General features: G+C 42.3%; 1 protein-coding gene and 1 long non-coding RNA gene across 2 annotated transcripts in view; both read left to right on the top strand.

Moving 5' to 3' along the window:
- The window catches only part of LOC103219477 (uncharacterized), a 34,950-nt gene extending 27,133 nt beyond the window's left edge, over positions 1-7,817 (top strand). Inside the window, exon 4 of the long non-coding RNA XR_012094776.1 lies at positions 7,715-7,817. This is a non-coding gene — a long non-coding RNA (uncharacterized lncRNA). The remainder of the gene's footprint in view (positions 1-7,714) is intronic.
- Positions 7,818-7,908: 91 nt separating this feature from the next.
- The window catches only part of ERMP1 (endoplasmic reticulum metallopeptidase 1), a 56,171-nt gene continuing 48,494 nt past the window's right edge, over positions 7,909-15,585 (top strand). The window contains exons 1-2 of the mRNA XM_007969321.3: positions 7,909-8,343; positions 10,010-10,311. Coding sequence (XP_007967512.2) covers positions 8,003-8,343; positions 10,010-10,311 — 643 coding nt within the window. The 5' untranslated portion in view covers positions 7,909-8,002. The remainder of the gene's footprint in view (positions 8,344-10,009; positions 10,312-15,585) is intronic.

Here is a 15,585-nt window from a genome sequence, read left to right as displayed (position 1 = left end):
ATGTAAAATATAAATCAAGTTCGCCTCAGGCTCATGTCACAAGTTGCCTTTCATCAACTTTAAATTAGGTTGCTATGAAATAACTTGGCCAAGCATTTTCTATTGCCTTTCATCCACCTAGCCAGCTACAGAGCAGAGGAGTGATTGGCCTCTATAATGCCACGCAAATGAAGGTTTTAATGCCATGCAAATGAAGGTTCCAACCACAGAATAATAGCAACAGCTGACAAAGGTCTCCTGACCTAGGGCCTCACGACAACCTTATTAACCCCACTTCTCAGATGAAGAAACAGGCATAACAAAATTAAGTCATTGATTGGAGGATACACCGCAGGTTAGAGGTAGAGAAGTACATACTGGAGTGCTTTCAGCGCAACACCCATGCTCTGAACTGCGGCATCGTACAGCCTCTTGCATCCCTGTTTTCCAGTGTGGTGTGGCAAGGTGCTACACAGTCCTTCTGGCCCTGGGGGCCGGGGAGGGGCAGTGGGCATGGGCAGGGAGGGAGAAGATGGCAATGCAGATCTGACATTCATAAAGCTGCAGAAGGGGTGATCTGGCCCAGGATCATCACAGTTGGCCTACATCCCTCTTGAACATGTGAACCCTTGGCTATGGCATAGTTTACCATTTTAGCTTATGTAGGAATCACAGATTACAGGATCCTACCTCTAAAGAGTTGGATGCAGTAAACTCTTCCTCCTTCCCTTCCTTCCTCCCTTCCTTCCTTTCTCTCTCCTCTCTCTCTCTTTCTTTCTTTTTTGACAAAGTCTCACTCTGTCACCCAGGCTGGAATGCAGTGGCACGATCACAGCTCGCTGCAACCTCTGCCTCCCAGGTTCGAGTGATTCTCCTGCCTCAGCCTCTTGAGTAGCTGGAATTACAGGCATGTGCCACCATGCCTGGCTAATTTTTGTATTTTTAGTAGAGACGGGGTTTCACTATGCTGGCCAGGCTGGTCATAAACTCCTGACCTCAAGTGATCCGCCCACCTTGGCCTCCCAAAGTGCTGAGATTACAGGGGTGAACCACTGCACCCGGCCTAGATTTTCTGCTATGGATTGCTAATGTACCAAGTAGGTGGGTAGGACACAGGAAGATGATTTTTTTTAGCAAGTCCCCACATGATTCTCATATTACATGGTCCTCAGACCACACTTTGAGAGTTATTTGCCATTTTCCTACAAGATCCATTGTTGTCTCTTTTCTCCTTTGGGCATCTTGGAAAGCAGCAGCTGCAGAGGCTATTTTAGGCCAGTAAAGACCTGAAGAAGGTCATGCAGCCCCAAGGCCAAGTGAAACCGTTCCAGGACACAGCCTGCAAGAGGGCTTCTGGGGTCTGCAGAAGGAGATAGCCACTTAGAGGGGGGTTCAGGAAGGGCTGGGGGTCTCCAGGTGCGCACACCTAGATGTGCTGAGCTCTAGCAATGTAAACTCTCATTAATGTTTTAGTACACTAAAGCAATCGAGTTTCAGCATGGAGCAAATTCACATGAGTCAGTGACTCTCATTCCCAAACTGCTGAGTCACCTCCTGTGTCCTAACTCACCTGCCTGTGCAGCCCAGTGAAGAAAGTCAAACAGAGCCCTGGGTGTGTGACCCTCAAATAAATCCCTAGAGACTTCCGGGTTCATGGGTTCTTCTCCTATGGTATGAGGAATGTGCTATGAAGGAGGGAAAAGTAAATTCAAAGTCCAAAGCCATTAAAAAGTATATGCACCAGTTCTTCTCCCAGGTCACAGGCTGAATTTAAAGAACAATGATTAAGTGAAAATTCTCTCAAGTTTTTCTTAAATTGGTTCAGCAATTGATTAATTACTGAATCTTGACCCTAAACTTTTTAGTCTAGGAATGTGCTTGAGGAACACAGGCTGGAGATCAGCTTTTTGACATTGCATTCCCCTCCTGGATCACATCCATGTTGGAATCAATTTATAAACTGCCTTCCTAAGGCTTAAAATGATGGTGATCTACAGACAAGTGCCTTCCTAGGCACAAGGTTGCTGGAGACTGACACCAGACTCATGGCTCTTAAAGGGAACACTGAACTCATGGCAGAGATGGTGGAAAATAGAGAAATGAATAGAGGGGGAAAATCACCCAGAGAAAACCACTGTTATTGCTTCAGTGTTCTTTCCTTTCATTTATTTACTATTCACTAGTATATTCTTATCTATTTCCATTTTGTATCTTTATTTTTTTTTTTTATTTCTCTTAGTATTTATAATGTGAGCATTTCCCCCATGTTATTAAAGTGACTTTGGTAATGTTGTGTTTAATACTATATGACGTTCCAAACTCTGAATGTACTATAATTTATTTAACTTTTATTTTTATATGGTTAAGTTATTTCCATATATCTGATTTTTATAGATGAGCATCCTTTTGCATTTTTTGAAATCACACCTTTGATAGGTGCCTACATGTGAAATTGCTACATCAAAAACCATGAATTCTTCTTTTTTTTTTTTGAGACAGGCTCTTGCCCCGTCGCCCAGGCTGGAGTGCAGTGGCGCTATGGCAGCCTTGACCTCCTGGACTCAAGCGATCCTCTCACCTCAGTCTCCCGAGTAGATGGGAGTATAGATGTGCACCACCACACCCAGCTAATTTTTTTGGTATTTTTTGTAGAGATAGGGTCTTGCTGTGTTGCCCAGACTGGTCTCAAACACCTGGACTCAAGTGATTCACCCACCTCGACCTCTGAAAGTGCTGGAGTTATAGGCATGAGTCACTGCACCCTACCTGTGAATTCTTTTAAGGCTCCTGGTACATCTTACACAATTGCTTTCCAGAAAGGTCTTCTCAAAATATATTCCTCCAGCATCACATAAAAATGCCTAGAAATTAAATGTTTGCCAGCAGTGCATATTATAATTTTTAAAAAATAGCTTTTTTTCTTTTTTTGGAGATCAGTCTCGTTCTGTAATCCAGGCTGGAGGGCAGTGCATGACCTTGGCTCACTGCAAGTCCTGGCCTATGTACCTTTTGGAATGCTCTTTCTTGCCTCCCACCTCAGCCTCCCGAGTACGGGTGCCTGCCACCATGCTCAGCTAATATTTTTAGTAGAGATGGAGTTTTACCATGTTTCCCAGGCTGCTCTTGAATTCCTGGCCTCAAGTTATCTGCCTGTCTCAGCCTCCCAAAGTCCTGGGATTATAGGCTGAGCTACTGCGCCCAGTGAAAAAATGCTTTTTCAATGTGATAAAAATGGTACACATTTTCACATGCATTCCTTTGCTACTAAAAGTGAATGGTTTATGTATTTTTCTATTGAGGCATTGATATTTTTCTTACTGATTTTTGTGCACACATGCATATACACATACACACCTATATATATAGTGTATACACACACACACGAAGAGAGAATGAGAGAGAATAATGTATATAACATATATTATCCCGTTTTAAAAAAAATTTTTTTGAAAATTATGTCCTCCATTTGTCATTTGACTTTTCATCTTTTTGGTGACTGTTTTTGATGTATAGAAGTTTTCAATTTTGTGTAGCCAATATGTGATTTTTCCCTTTATGGTATCTTCCACTTGTCTTTTGATTAAAGAGTCCTTGTACTTTTGCATCTTAATTATTATAAATATTTAATTACATTCATCTTATTTTTGTACTAGTTTAAAAGTTGTTGATATTTGATTCTGAATTCTACTTGAATATTGTGTATGTATGTGGGTGGGTGTGTAATATGGTATGAGATTCTAATTTGATTTTTTTCCCCAAAAGAACCAATTGGCCAGGTGCCGTGGCACACCTATAGCACCAGCTACTTGGGAGGCTAAGGCAGGAGAATTGCTTGAGGTCAGGAGTTTAAGTCCAGCCTAGGCAACATAGTTAGACCCTGTCTCTAAAAAAACAGAAAATAACCAATTATCTCAACCCCGTTTGTTTCTGAAAGGCTTTTAAGATGAATATAGATTCTTCCAAAATCAGAGAATCTCTTTTCTACTAAGCCATGGAAAAAAGGTAACCTGACATAGTGGCTTCAGCTAGCAGTACAACCAGACTTGTTCTCTAACTTCTCTGTGCCCACTTAGCTACAGGGACCTAGCGAACAAAGGGGACCAGCCCAGAATTTGAGGGGGTGTTAAAAGTAGCGTGTAGTTACCCTTTCCCTAGGCTCCAAGGCCGGTTAAGCTCATGGGGGTAGAAAAGCTCTGAAGATTTACAGATCAGGCCCATGTGCCTTTTGGAATGCCCTTTCTTGCCAGCACTGCCAGCTCCCAGGTTTCCTGGCTTGCTGGAGGTGATCCCTGGAGCTGACCATTGTCACCAGTTCCTGAATGTTCCATTTCAGTGCTTCAAAATTGGAAAAATCAATTGTCCAACAGCACCCTGAGGCCCAAGCTTTAGCCTTAAGGGATCTAAACAAACAAACAAACAAAAACCCTAAAAAACTATTGGTATACCCTGAACCTTTAAACAAAGCTGGTTCACTCTTATACCACCTCAGTGAACACAGAAAACCAAGCTGTCCGCACCAACACCTGGCTACATTTACCCATAAACTCTTCCACATTTGGAATCTTTGCACTTGGTTTTGTAATCTTTTGACTTGCTCTGCCTGTCAGCTTTTGACAACTGCTTTTTTTTTTCCTGCAACTGGTTTGGGCTCACTTCTCACCTCTTGGCTTGGTACCTCACCTGATTTGAATGTCACTGTAACATCATGTAAAAGGCATCCTTCTGCTAGCCTGAGCCTCAGAGAACTTCACCAGATGCACTGGTAGCCTCTCTTCCAAGGAAGAAAGTGCATAGGCTATGGTTTTCTTCTGTGGCAAATTGGCTATGGAATGACTTGTGGGGAAGACAGAAACTGGCAGTTCACCTGAATCCTGACAACTTATATGTCCTTCCATTTACCTTGGCCAAACTACTAGGAAATACTAAAAAGATGGCAAGACGGAAGGGACATGGGACATCTCTATATCTGTCAGTCAGTTTAGCTCTTACTTTGTCATAAAGGGAGACACGAAAAAGTATAATTGCCTGCCAAGCCAGATGAGTTGACTCAACCCCACGATCAATACCTCACCAGATGGGGCAGCCAAAACCTTTCACATTTATCTGTCCCTCATCCTTATCAGGGGTTTGATATGTGAGAACTAGAGCATATTTTCCAATTCACTGTGGTCTACTTTCAACACAAATAAAATTGTAGATCAAACTGAACACTTCAAAGGCTAGGCATTATCAAAGTCTTTTATTAGCCTATGTGTTCTAGATGGAGTCACTGAGCTGCTTTGCCTGGGACGGAGACTCTGAGTGGTCTTACAAAACATCACCTAGAGCATGACCTTTCACTGTTCAAAACCACCAAAGTCCTCACTGGGGCCAGGAGGCCCTCCTTGCACTGGCTCCTACCCACTTCTGTCACCTCACATCTACCAGGGCTTCTGGCTCAGTCTGCTTTAGTGCATGCCTTATTCAGTGTTGCTTCTGAACCTCCCAGCCCACTTTCCTCTGCTGGAACATTCTCTCCGCAGGCATATGTGGCCCTGTTCCTCACTTCATTCAGGTCACCTCAAATGTCATCTTCTCAGAGAGACTGTGAGACCGTCTCTGATCACCCTAATAAAACAGCAGCTTCTGTCACTCTCAATTTCCCTGCTTTATTTTTCTTTATGGCACTTAACTCTCTGACATTTTACACACACACACACGCGCGCGCGTGCGCGCGCGTTTATTGTCTCTGTTAGAATATAAGTTCTCTGAAGGTAGAAACATCGATTTGTTCTTTTCTCTGTTTCTCCACCTTCATCAGTATCTGACCTAAGTGGATATCCAACAACTGGTAGCTAAAAATATTCAAATGTGAATACCGTAGACTATACAAGTCTAAAGAAAAACTGCCTTTCAGGAACTCAACTGTAACTTAACTTCCACCACCTAGAGCTCTATGATTATCACGATAGGAAAGCAGCTTTTAATCTAATCTACAAAGAATTGCATGAGAAGGAAAACTCTGAAAAATAGTTTTTAATGAGATCTTATGTGAGGATCTTTCAGACACACACACACATCTATCTATCTATCTATCTATCTATCTATCTATCTATCTATCTAATCCTCACTGAAGCCCCTTAAGGCAGGTATCATCTGCATTACCACAGAAAAATACAGGTGGACTCTGTGAGATTGTAACTTGAATAATGCCATGTATACTAAAGGTACCAGATCCAGGAACTCAGATCTACCCGTCCCCAACAGCCAGGCATTTCCCTATTATGGTACCATGGGATATTGTCAGATATGTGTGTGTGTGTATGTGTGTATATATATATGTGTGTGTGTTCTTTAAAAAAAATATATATATATATATATATATATTTATGACCATGGGCTAGGCTCTTATCCAGAGCTAAGCACTATGGATACAGTGATGATTAAATAAGATAGACACTGTCTTTAGTCTCATAATGCTTACAGACTGAAAGGGATCTTATAGAGCTAAAATTATGCTGCTGCCACAAAAGTGTTATATTTTCATTTTTCCATTCACTCAAGAAATATCTATTGACTACATACTATGTGTCATGCTTTGTGTTAAGAGCAAGGAATAAAATGGTGAGTAAAACCAGATCTGACTCCTGCCTTTGTGGAGCTTACAGTCTAATGAGCGAGATATGAAATAATCACATGCATACATGGTGCTGTGAGAGCCTACAAATAGGGGAAGCAAGCTAAATTAAATGAGATTCTCGCTTGAGGAAGTACTACTTAATCTGAGATTTAAAGGATAATTAGGAGTTAAAAAGACAATGAGGAGAGGGAAGAGCACTCCAGGTAATTCAAATGGCATGTGAGAAGATCTCATTGTAGAAGGAAAGATGTGTGTAGAAAGTCTTTGAAAGAGGCCAGTGTGGCTGGAGAGCTGGAAATAAGAATAATTCTGGTGTCAGAGGAGCCTGAGAGGTGGGCAGGAGCAGGCCCATAGGGCATTGTATGAAATCTGACATATATGCTAAGTCAAAATCCGGCAGTGTGCTCTCCCAGTTGGTCTCTAGGTTAATGCTCATGCTAATGTAGCAACTCCAAGCTGGGGACAAAAAACCTTGGAACAGAGAGGCTCATGGTACCAGCAAGCGGGAAGAAGACTAGATAATCACTAGGATCTGTACTGAAACCAAGGCTCTGCTGCTTAACTGCTTCAAGGAGTGGTCAAGGGAAGAATAGCTTTTCAGAACCTTCACTTGCAGAGTGCTAATGTAGTAGTGGAATAGAATGCTGTTTTGGGAGCCCATGAAATTAGATTTACATTCTTCATCTATTATCTCTACGTTTCTCAGGTATTAGATGGGAACAAAAATATTTCCTTTTAAGTGTTGTTAAAGATAATTAAATGAGATAATGTGTTAAAGCACTTGGCCTAGCGCTTAGCTCATAGCAGGTATTCAATAAATAATAGCCATTATTTTTCTTTATCTGTTAAATGGAGACAGTAATAGCACAGATTAAGTTGCTGAGTTATGAAGAGCTGATTTGATGATGCATGTGAAAGCAATAGGCCGGGCCTCCTCTGCGTAGTCTTATTTCTAATTTTAAGAGCCAGGAACCCACTTTGCTGGAGCCTGATGTTCTAATAATTCCTTCCTTACGAAAGCCAGGCCATTGCTTTTTTCATCTGCCTGGTGCACCGTAAGAGCCTTGTGTGTTCTTTCAAAAGCGATCTCTCATTTTTCTCGTTTTGGGTTTTTAGGTGTCTTTCCAGTTGGCAATCTCCGTCTTACAGAGGGCTGGAAAAGCCCTGCGCGAGACGGCATATCCACCACCCGCTGCTGGGTCGGCCCGGCAGCTGTGCCCACCCGAGAACGGCCAAAGCAGCTGGGTCTTGGCGCGGCGGGACGGGCCAATCAGAAGAAGTTTGGCCCTCTGCAGTTTCCGTCCGCTCACTAGGAGGCGCTGCGGCAGCGGCGGCGGCGGCGGCGGCGGCGGTCGGGGCTGTAGCGGGCTGGGGCTGTTGGGCTGGCAGCTGAGGCTGGTGGCCATGGAGTGGGGTTCTGAGTCGGCGGCTGTGAGGCGGCACCGCGTCGGAGGAGAGCGTCGGGACGGACCGGCGGCCGCGCCACCGCCGGAGAGGGAGGCCCGAGCGCAGGAGCCCCTGGTGGATGGGTGCGGCGGCGGCGGCGGGAGGACGCGGAAGAGGAGCCTGGGGGGTAGCGGCGGCGCGAGCCGGAGCGCAGGGACCGGGCTGTCTGAGGCGCGCGCCGCGCTGGGGCTCGCGCTCTACCTACTCGCGCTGCGGACGTTGGTGCAGCTCTCGCTGCAGCAGCTCGTGCTACGCGGGGCCGCTGGACACCACGGGGAGTTCGACGCCCTCCAAGCCAGGTACCGGCCGCTCCCGCCTGGCACGGCCCGCGTGTCAGTTTGTGGCTCCTGCCCAGGCCCCGGGGCACCGCACCTGTGTGCACCCGCCACTGCCGGACCGCGGGGACTCGCTGACCCCTCCCAGGCTGCACGTGGGGTGGGGGGCCTCTGCTTCTCCTTCTTCTGGGGTCTGAGTTGGCGGGACTTGGGGCTTGCCTTTCCCCCGTTTAGCTCGCGGTGCAGATTGGGGTTGCCAGGTAGATTGAACCTGCTTTCCACTGTCTGCCCTTCGTGCAGATGGTTGGTTGTGAGTCGTCTCCCCATATTCTGGAACAGCTTCCACTTTTTACCTTGCTTAGCCCTTCTGCTTTCCAAATGGAAATTTGTGTACCTAGACCGTTTTATAAATTCGCTTTGGGGGCGGGGAGTGTTGGAAGGCGCTAGTGCACTGTTCTAACTTTCTGAGGGTTACAGCCCCCAAATCTGAAAGCTATAGAGACTCTTTCTGGAACACCACCCAGTCAAAATTTGGTATGCAGTCTGAGAAATTCTCAGATTCTTGCAGTTTGTCTTTAGGCCCCTTGGATTAGTGACCGTGTAAGGTTTGACTTTTTTTTTTTCTTCTTTTTTTTTAAGACTTTTAAGAATGCCACGAAAGGTGATTAAGTCAAAGATGTTGTAACCCAGGTGTGTCACAGCTCATGAAATGTTAAGCTGGTGTAAAGTTTTCAACAGCTACTGTATTCTAAAAAGTTTTTCCTGGAATGCAAAGTGTTAGAAGCTTATTAAGGACTTTCTGAAACTCTGCCCATCCCCACCCCCAGCTTTCCCCATTTGGAATGCAGTGAAAAGACAAAAGTTTTGTTTTCATTAGGGGTACAGTTGGTTTTGGTCTGAACTGAAGTTATTAGACCTTGAGTCTAATAACTAGGAGGAGCTCGGAGGGCTGGGTCCATCAAAAGTTTGTGGTTTTTTTTTCCCTTATTTAACCTCTTGATTATATTTGCTCATTGGTTTCTGCTACTTAAATTTATTAACCCAGGATCTATAACCTTCAGGTGTGTGCACCGTGAAGTTATAGTCTCTCCTGCTTAGTCTTCGGCTTTTTTTTGTTGTTGTTGTTGTTGTTTTGAGACAGGGTCTGGCTCTGTCGCCCAGGCTGGAGTACAGTGGCTCCATCTCCCAGGCTCAAGCAGCCCTCCCATCTTAGCCTCCTGAGTAGCTGGGACTACAGGCGGATAGTAGTCTACATCTGGCTACTTTTTGTATTTTTAGAAGAGATAGGGTTTCACTGTGTTGCCCAGGCTGGTTTCAAACTCCTGAGCTCAAGCAATACACCCGCCTCAGCCTCCTAAAGTCCTGGGATTACAGGCGTGAGCCACGTGCTTGACCAGTGGTCACACGTTTTGAATACATCCCTAGTCCTTGTATTGGTTTGATACGGGGAGAAGTTGGGAGTGGGATGGTGGAGAAAACTGAAGGGGTCACCTCGTGGGAGGCAAAAATAAAATCATGGAACTTTATAAGTGATGTTCATTTGGTGTCTGAAATAATGAAAGGCAGTCCTTTTTATAAAAGTCAAAAAACTAAGCTTTTTTGGGGAGGAAGTGGTGTGTAGTGGAAAAGTTATCCATGCTAAGTGTCAATTTTAACTACAAACCTTTGTTATTCTTTTGGTCACTTCCAGGGATTATCTTGAACACATAACCTCCATTGGCCCCAGGACTACAGGAAGTCCAGAAAATGAAATTCTGACAGTGCACTACCTTTTGGAACAGATTAAACTGATTGAAGTGCAAAGCAACAGGCTTCATAAGATTTCAGTAGATGTACAACGGCCCACAGGCTCTTTCAGCATTGATTTCTTGGGAGGTTTTACAAGCTATTATGATAACATCACCAATGTTGTGGTAAAGCTGGAACCCAGAGATGGAGCCCAGCATGCTGTCTTGGCTAATTGTCATTTTGACTCAGTAGCAAACTCACCAGGTATGTACGTGTTTTTTAGTCATTTGGAAGTTGTCACAGCCCAGAAAGTTTTATTAACATAACCCCAAGCTACTTGGGCAATTGTGGGGACCATTTTGGGCAAACCTTTTTTCTTTGTGATGGAAAGCAGGATAATTAGGATAGTATCATTTAGTTTAGGATCTAACCATTCTGTCTTAAGTGCTTTATTAATATTGTTTTTTGGCATTAATGCCAGCAGCCCAGTGACAAGACTTGGAATGTTTCTGGTAGACTGAAGCAGCTTTCTCGGTGTTACCAGACAGTGTGTGTGTCCTTGTGTCCTGGAGTTAGGTTCTGACACTTAAAAAGTGTTTTACTCAGCTGGATGTTATACTAGGCTTTGGGGATACCAGATAAGGACAGTCACTGCCTTCGAGGGATGCTCCATGGTTTTAGAGCAGGGGTATCCAATCTTTTGGCTGCTCTGGGCCACACTGGAAGAAGAATTGTCATAGGCCACACATAATATACACTAGTGATGGCTGATGAGCTTTAAAAAAAAAAAAAAAAACAAACAAAAAAACAAAAACAAAAACGTCATGTTTTAAGAAAGTTTACAAATTTGTATTGGGCTGCATTCAAAGCTGTCCTGGGCTGCGGGTTGGCAGATATCTCTTCTAGCAGATTCTTTTGACCTATAAAGTGAGAATTTTGGTCCACTGAGGGTGCCATACTGTTAAAGTATCTAATTAATGTGTAAATCTTTCTCTGAAAATAATTTGGCAAAATAGAATACTTGCATTTAGGACAGTGCCTGACACAGCAAATGTTTGTCAAATGAATGGGAATCCCCTAAATTGAACTTCCATTTATTAAAATATTTATTCTTCAGAAAATTGTATTCAGTGGTTAAAGAGATTGTAAATAGGAATAGAAAATAGCATTTACAATGGCATAACATTTTAGTGGTAGATGAGACCTGAAATGGTATCTGGCTCAACCCCCTCATTTGACACAGGAGTAAATTTAGCTGGTCATCACTGATCAGAGACAAAACTAGGATAAGATGCTGGATTTCCTGGCCAGTCAGTTCTTTCAGCTACATTTGAAAGGAAAAAGAATATTAGAGTGTGATTAATATTCCCTTTTGCAAACTGCTTAACTTCTTAGTTTCTCATCTGTGTAATGGAGAAAATAATAGTACTTTCCTAATAGTGTTGCTTGGAGGATTAAATTTAAGTAAAACACTGAAATAGTACCTGGCATGGAAAGTGTTTTTTAAAAGTTTCTATGAACTCTTATGTAATATTAACACTTCTGGATTGCTTGAACTTACAGCAGGCCAAATTTGAACATCTAGAGTTATACAAAATGTAAGTAAAATTTATTTGCTTGATAAAATGATTCATATTAGAATATATTTAGAAAGCTAGACAATTGCATTTGTAATGTAACTTGCATTTTCAAAAATCAGTATACACACATTTGTTAAATAAGCCAGTAGTGCCTTCGTGTGCTGCTGAGGTAACCAGTGGTTTAGTCGTTTTTTTTTTGGGTGGGGGGGCCAAGTCTTACTCTGTTGCCAGGCTGGCATGCAGTGGCACAATCTTGGCTTACTACATCCTCTGCCTCCTGGGTTCAAGTGAATCTCCTGCCGTGCCACCACACTCGGCTGATTTTTTTGTATTTTTGGCAGCGACAGGGTTTCACCATGTTGGCCAGGCCGGTCTTGAACTCCTGACTTCAAGTGATCTGCCCGCCTCAGTCTCCCGAAGTGCTGAGATTATAGGTGTGAGCCACCGTGCCCTGCCACCAGTGGTTTTTTTATGTCCATTTCAAAGCAGTAATAAATGTCACTCTTTGCCCACTATTACGATGCTTAAATTCTGAGAAGGGGCAAATAAACACCCCAAAATAGTTGCTTAAGAACATTATATACGAAGGCTGTATATATAAGAATTAGAACGAAATGTAGGGACAAAAGAAAACAGTTTCCCCTCTACCCTTAATAGTTCTTAGCTGAGTGGACCCCTGTAATAAAAGACAAGCTAAAAAGAGAAAAACCAAACAGAAGTTTATTAACACGTGCACTTCATGTACATGGGAGATACTCAAGGAAAATGAGTAAATCTCAAAGGGGTGGCTTAGAAATCTGGCTTATGTAGCATCTTCAGCAAAACAATATGTTTTTAGAGAAGTGACAAAAGATAGGAAAAGGACCTTGAGTCTTGAGGGGTGGCAAATTGTGGAAGGCAAATAAATGGTAGATAAAGGTTAGTTAGTAAAGTGTTACATAGATTCCTTTTGTGCTGTCACTAGGCCACCAAAAGTTTACAGTTGTCATTTGTGATCAACTTTTGTACTTCCTGGTAGAGAGGGGAAATGGGGACACGTTGGTAAATTTATATTCTGCTTTTAGGCAAACAAGGGGAGGGCAGAGAGCTTTTTTGTGTAGTACCTACTTCTCAGTTGCGTTCAGCTCAAAATAATCCATGTGTCAAAATGACATATTTTGGAGTGCATATTCAGTTACTCTTTACAAACATAGTGCCAAATGTTGCAAATTGTGTATGTGGAGTCTAATAATTAAAGGCCAGCATTTTTGTCACTTTTTATTATTACTTTTTAAATAATAGAGACAGGTTCTCACTTTGTTGCCCAGACTTGTCTTGAACTCCTTAAGTGATCATTCTACCTCATCCTCCCAAAGTGCTGGGATTGCAGGTGGGAACCACTGTGCCTGGCCTACGACCTACATTTATTTATTTATTTATTTATTTATTTATTTATTTATTTATTTATTTATTTTTGAGGTGGAGTCTTGCTCCATCACCCAGGCTGGAGTGCAGTGGCCGGATCTCAGCTCACTGCAAGCTCTGCCTCCCGGGTTCACACCATTCTCCTGCCTCAGCCTCCCGAGTAGCTGGGACTACAGGCAGCTGCTACCACGCCTTGCTAATTCTTTGTTAGTAGAGACAGGGTTTCACCACGTTAGCCAGAATGGTCTCAATCTCCTGACCTCGTGATCCACCTGTCTTGGCCTCCCAAAGTGCTGAGATTATAGGTGTGAACCATCGTGCCTGGCCCTAGAACCTACTTTTAACTAAAATTTTATAGGATTACCCTTAGCAACAATCTCAAGGAAATTTCTGTCAATAATAAATTGTTAAAAATAGTGTTTCACACATTCATCAAATAGACCAAGCTTTTCCAACCTGCACTCCTGGGTAGCTTTGAATGTGGCCCAATACAAATTCATAAAGTTTCTCAAAACATGAGATTTTTTTGCAATTTTTATTTTATTTTATTTTTTAACTCATCAGATTGTTAGTGTTAGTGTATTTCATATGTGGCCCAAGACAATTCTTCCGTTAATGTGGCCCATGGAAGCCAAAAGATTGGACACCCCTGAAATAGACTATCACCTAAATCCTTTTAGTGGATGGCCTAATTGAAGCACTTCTTTTTTCTTTTTAAGTTCTCATCTGTGTATGTAGGACTTAGGAATTGATACCAGTTAGGAGTAATGTTATCCACAGAAAAACCTTAATTATCTTGAGTTTGCTGTGTGGTTCCAGATCGTTGGTAGAAGAGGCGTTGAGTTATTTTGGGGGTGGCTTCAATTTCAAGGTTAGTTCTAAATGGAAAGGGATGTCAGTTAACCACCTAGCCCTTATAGATACTGTCCTCTTAACTTTCCTTCCCTTTCTTAAAGATATTTGACCCTTCTGTAGTTCTATTCTAACACACCAGAACCATTAAAATAAGGGAAGCTGAATGGACAATTTAACTTTTTAATCAACCCTGTATAGATACCTTTTAATTTCCCGTTCTCTCTTTTTGAATAAAGAAACATTTTATTGTTTGCTTTCTATTTTAAAGTAACTCACAGTGTCAAATTTACAAAAAGAGTTTATTTCATTAGGTTTTTGAAAGGTGACACTTTTTGCTAATGGCAACATTTTCTATTAGTAATTAAATGATTATTACTTTGTTTCACTTCGATTGAAATACAAACCAGTAATTACCACCAAGACAAGTATGGTTAATAGGTAGTTTCTTCTTAAGTAGGAATGGGGTCTGGAATTTAATAGAGCCCAAACAAGCATTTTAATTTTAGCTAGCTACAGACCCTTCCTCAGATTTGCAAAGAGTAGGAAAAATGAACATTGAATGCCTACCAGGTGCTAGGCACAGGGCATTATCTTGTGTGACTCTTACAACAAACCTGTGAGGTAGGTATCATTAGCTTGCTCTTTAAACCAGGAGATAGTGGAGGAAAGTGACAGAGCTCAAATTTACTTCCAAGTCTTTCTTGCTCTCAAATCCACGCCAAACTCTTTGGCACCCTGCTTCAAATGTGTAAACCCAGAAATGTTATTGCCTGCGTTACGTTAGTGCTTATTTACTTTGATTACTCTTTTAAGTTTTTTGTTATGGAAAGTTTCAAGTATATTCAAAAGCAGAATTGTTTAATGAACTCCAATGTACGTATCTCCCAGCTTCAGCAGTCTGATCTTGTTTCTTTCCTACCACTACCCTCCCAACTTCTTGATTATTTTGAAGCAGATCTTAGCTATATCAGTTCCTCTCTAAAAGTATTTCACTGTGTATTGCTGGAAGATAAGGGCCCTTTTTGATACCACCAATTGCCTCACCTAAAAAAAACCTAACAGTAATTCCTTGATATCATCAAATATCCAATCACTTCCTTTAACTGTCTCTTACAGTGCTTTAAAAAAGCAAGACAGTTAAGTCATCTTTGTAGTTACTTTTGATTAACATAAAGTTTATGAATCAAGAAGAGGTTCAGAGATTGAACTGAGTGTGTGTTCTGGGACCTAGGATACTACTTAGGTCATTAGTCTCCTTTCCTGTGTCTTATTAGATTAGGTATCTTCTTTTTACTTTTCCATCACATAATCCCCTTGGAGAAACCTTAAAGGAATGTTACACTGTCCACAGTGACCTCTCTGTGCAGCTTTTATGATTTTGGCAGGAAAACAAGCAAGAAAGGAGTGGTTGCAGTGGGAGATGATGCAGGAAGCTGTGAGCACCAGAAGTGAGACACTTACAGAGATTATGGAATATGGGTAAAGAATAGAACAGATTTCCTTGGTTTGCTGAGAATACTAGTTTCCAGTATGACTTTAGGTCCCCTCAGGTTGCTTTATTTAGCAGACACTAATTGAGTAACTCTGGTGGGTCAGGCATGGTTGTAGGTGTTGAGAGTAAGTTAGTGAGCAAACCAGACAAAGATCCTTTCATGGAACTCACTGCTGGTGGGTATAATTGTCCTGATGATGACAGAGC

Source organism: Chlorocebus sabaeus, chromosome 12, assembly GCF_047675955.1.
Source record: "Chlorocebus sabaeus isolate Y175 chromosome 12, mChlSab1.0.hap1, whole genome shotgun sequence".
Lineage (NCBI taxonomy): Eukaryota > Metazoa > Chordata > Mammalia > Primates > Cercopithecidae > Chlorocebus > Chlorocebus sabaeus.
Note: the sequence above shows the minus strand (reverse complement) of the source record. Positions and strands in the feature narration are given on the sequence as shown.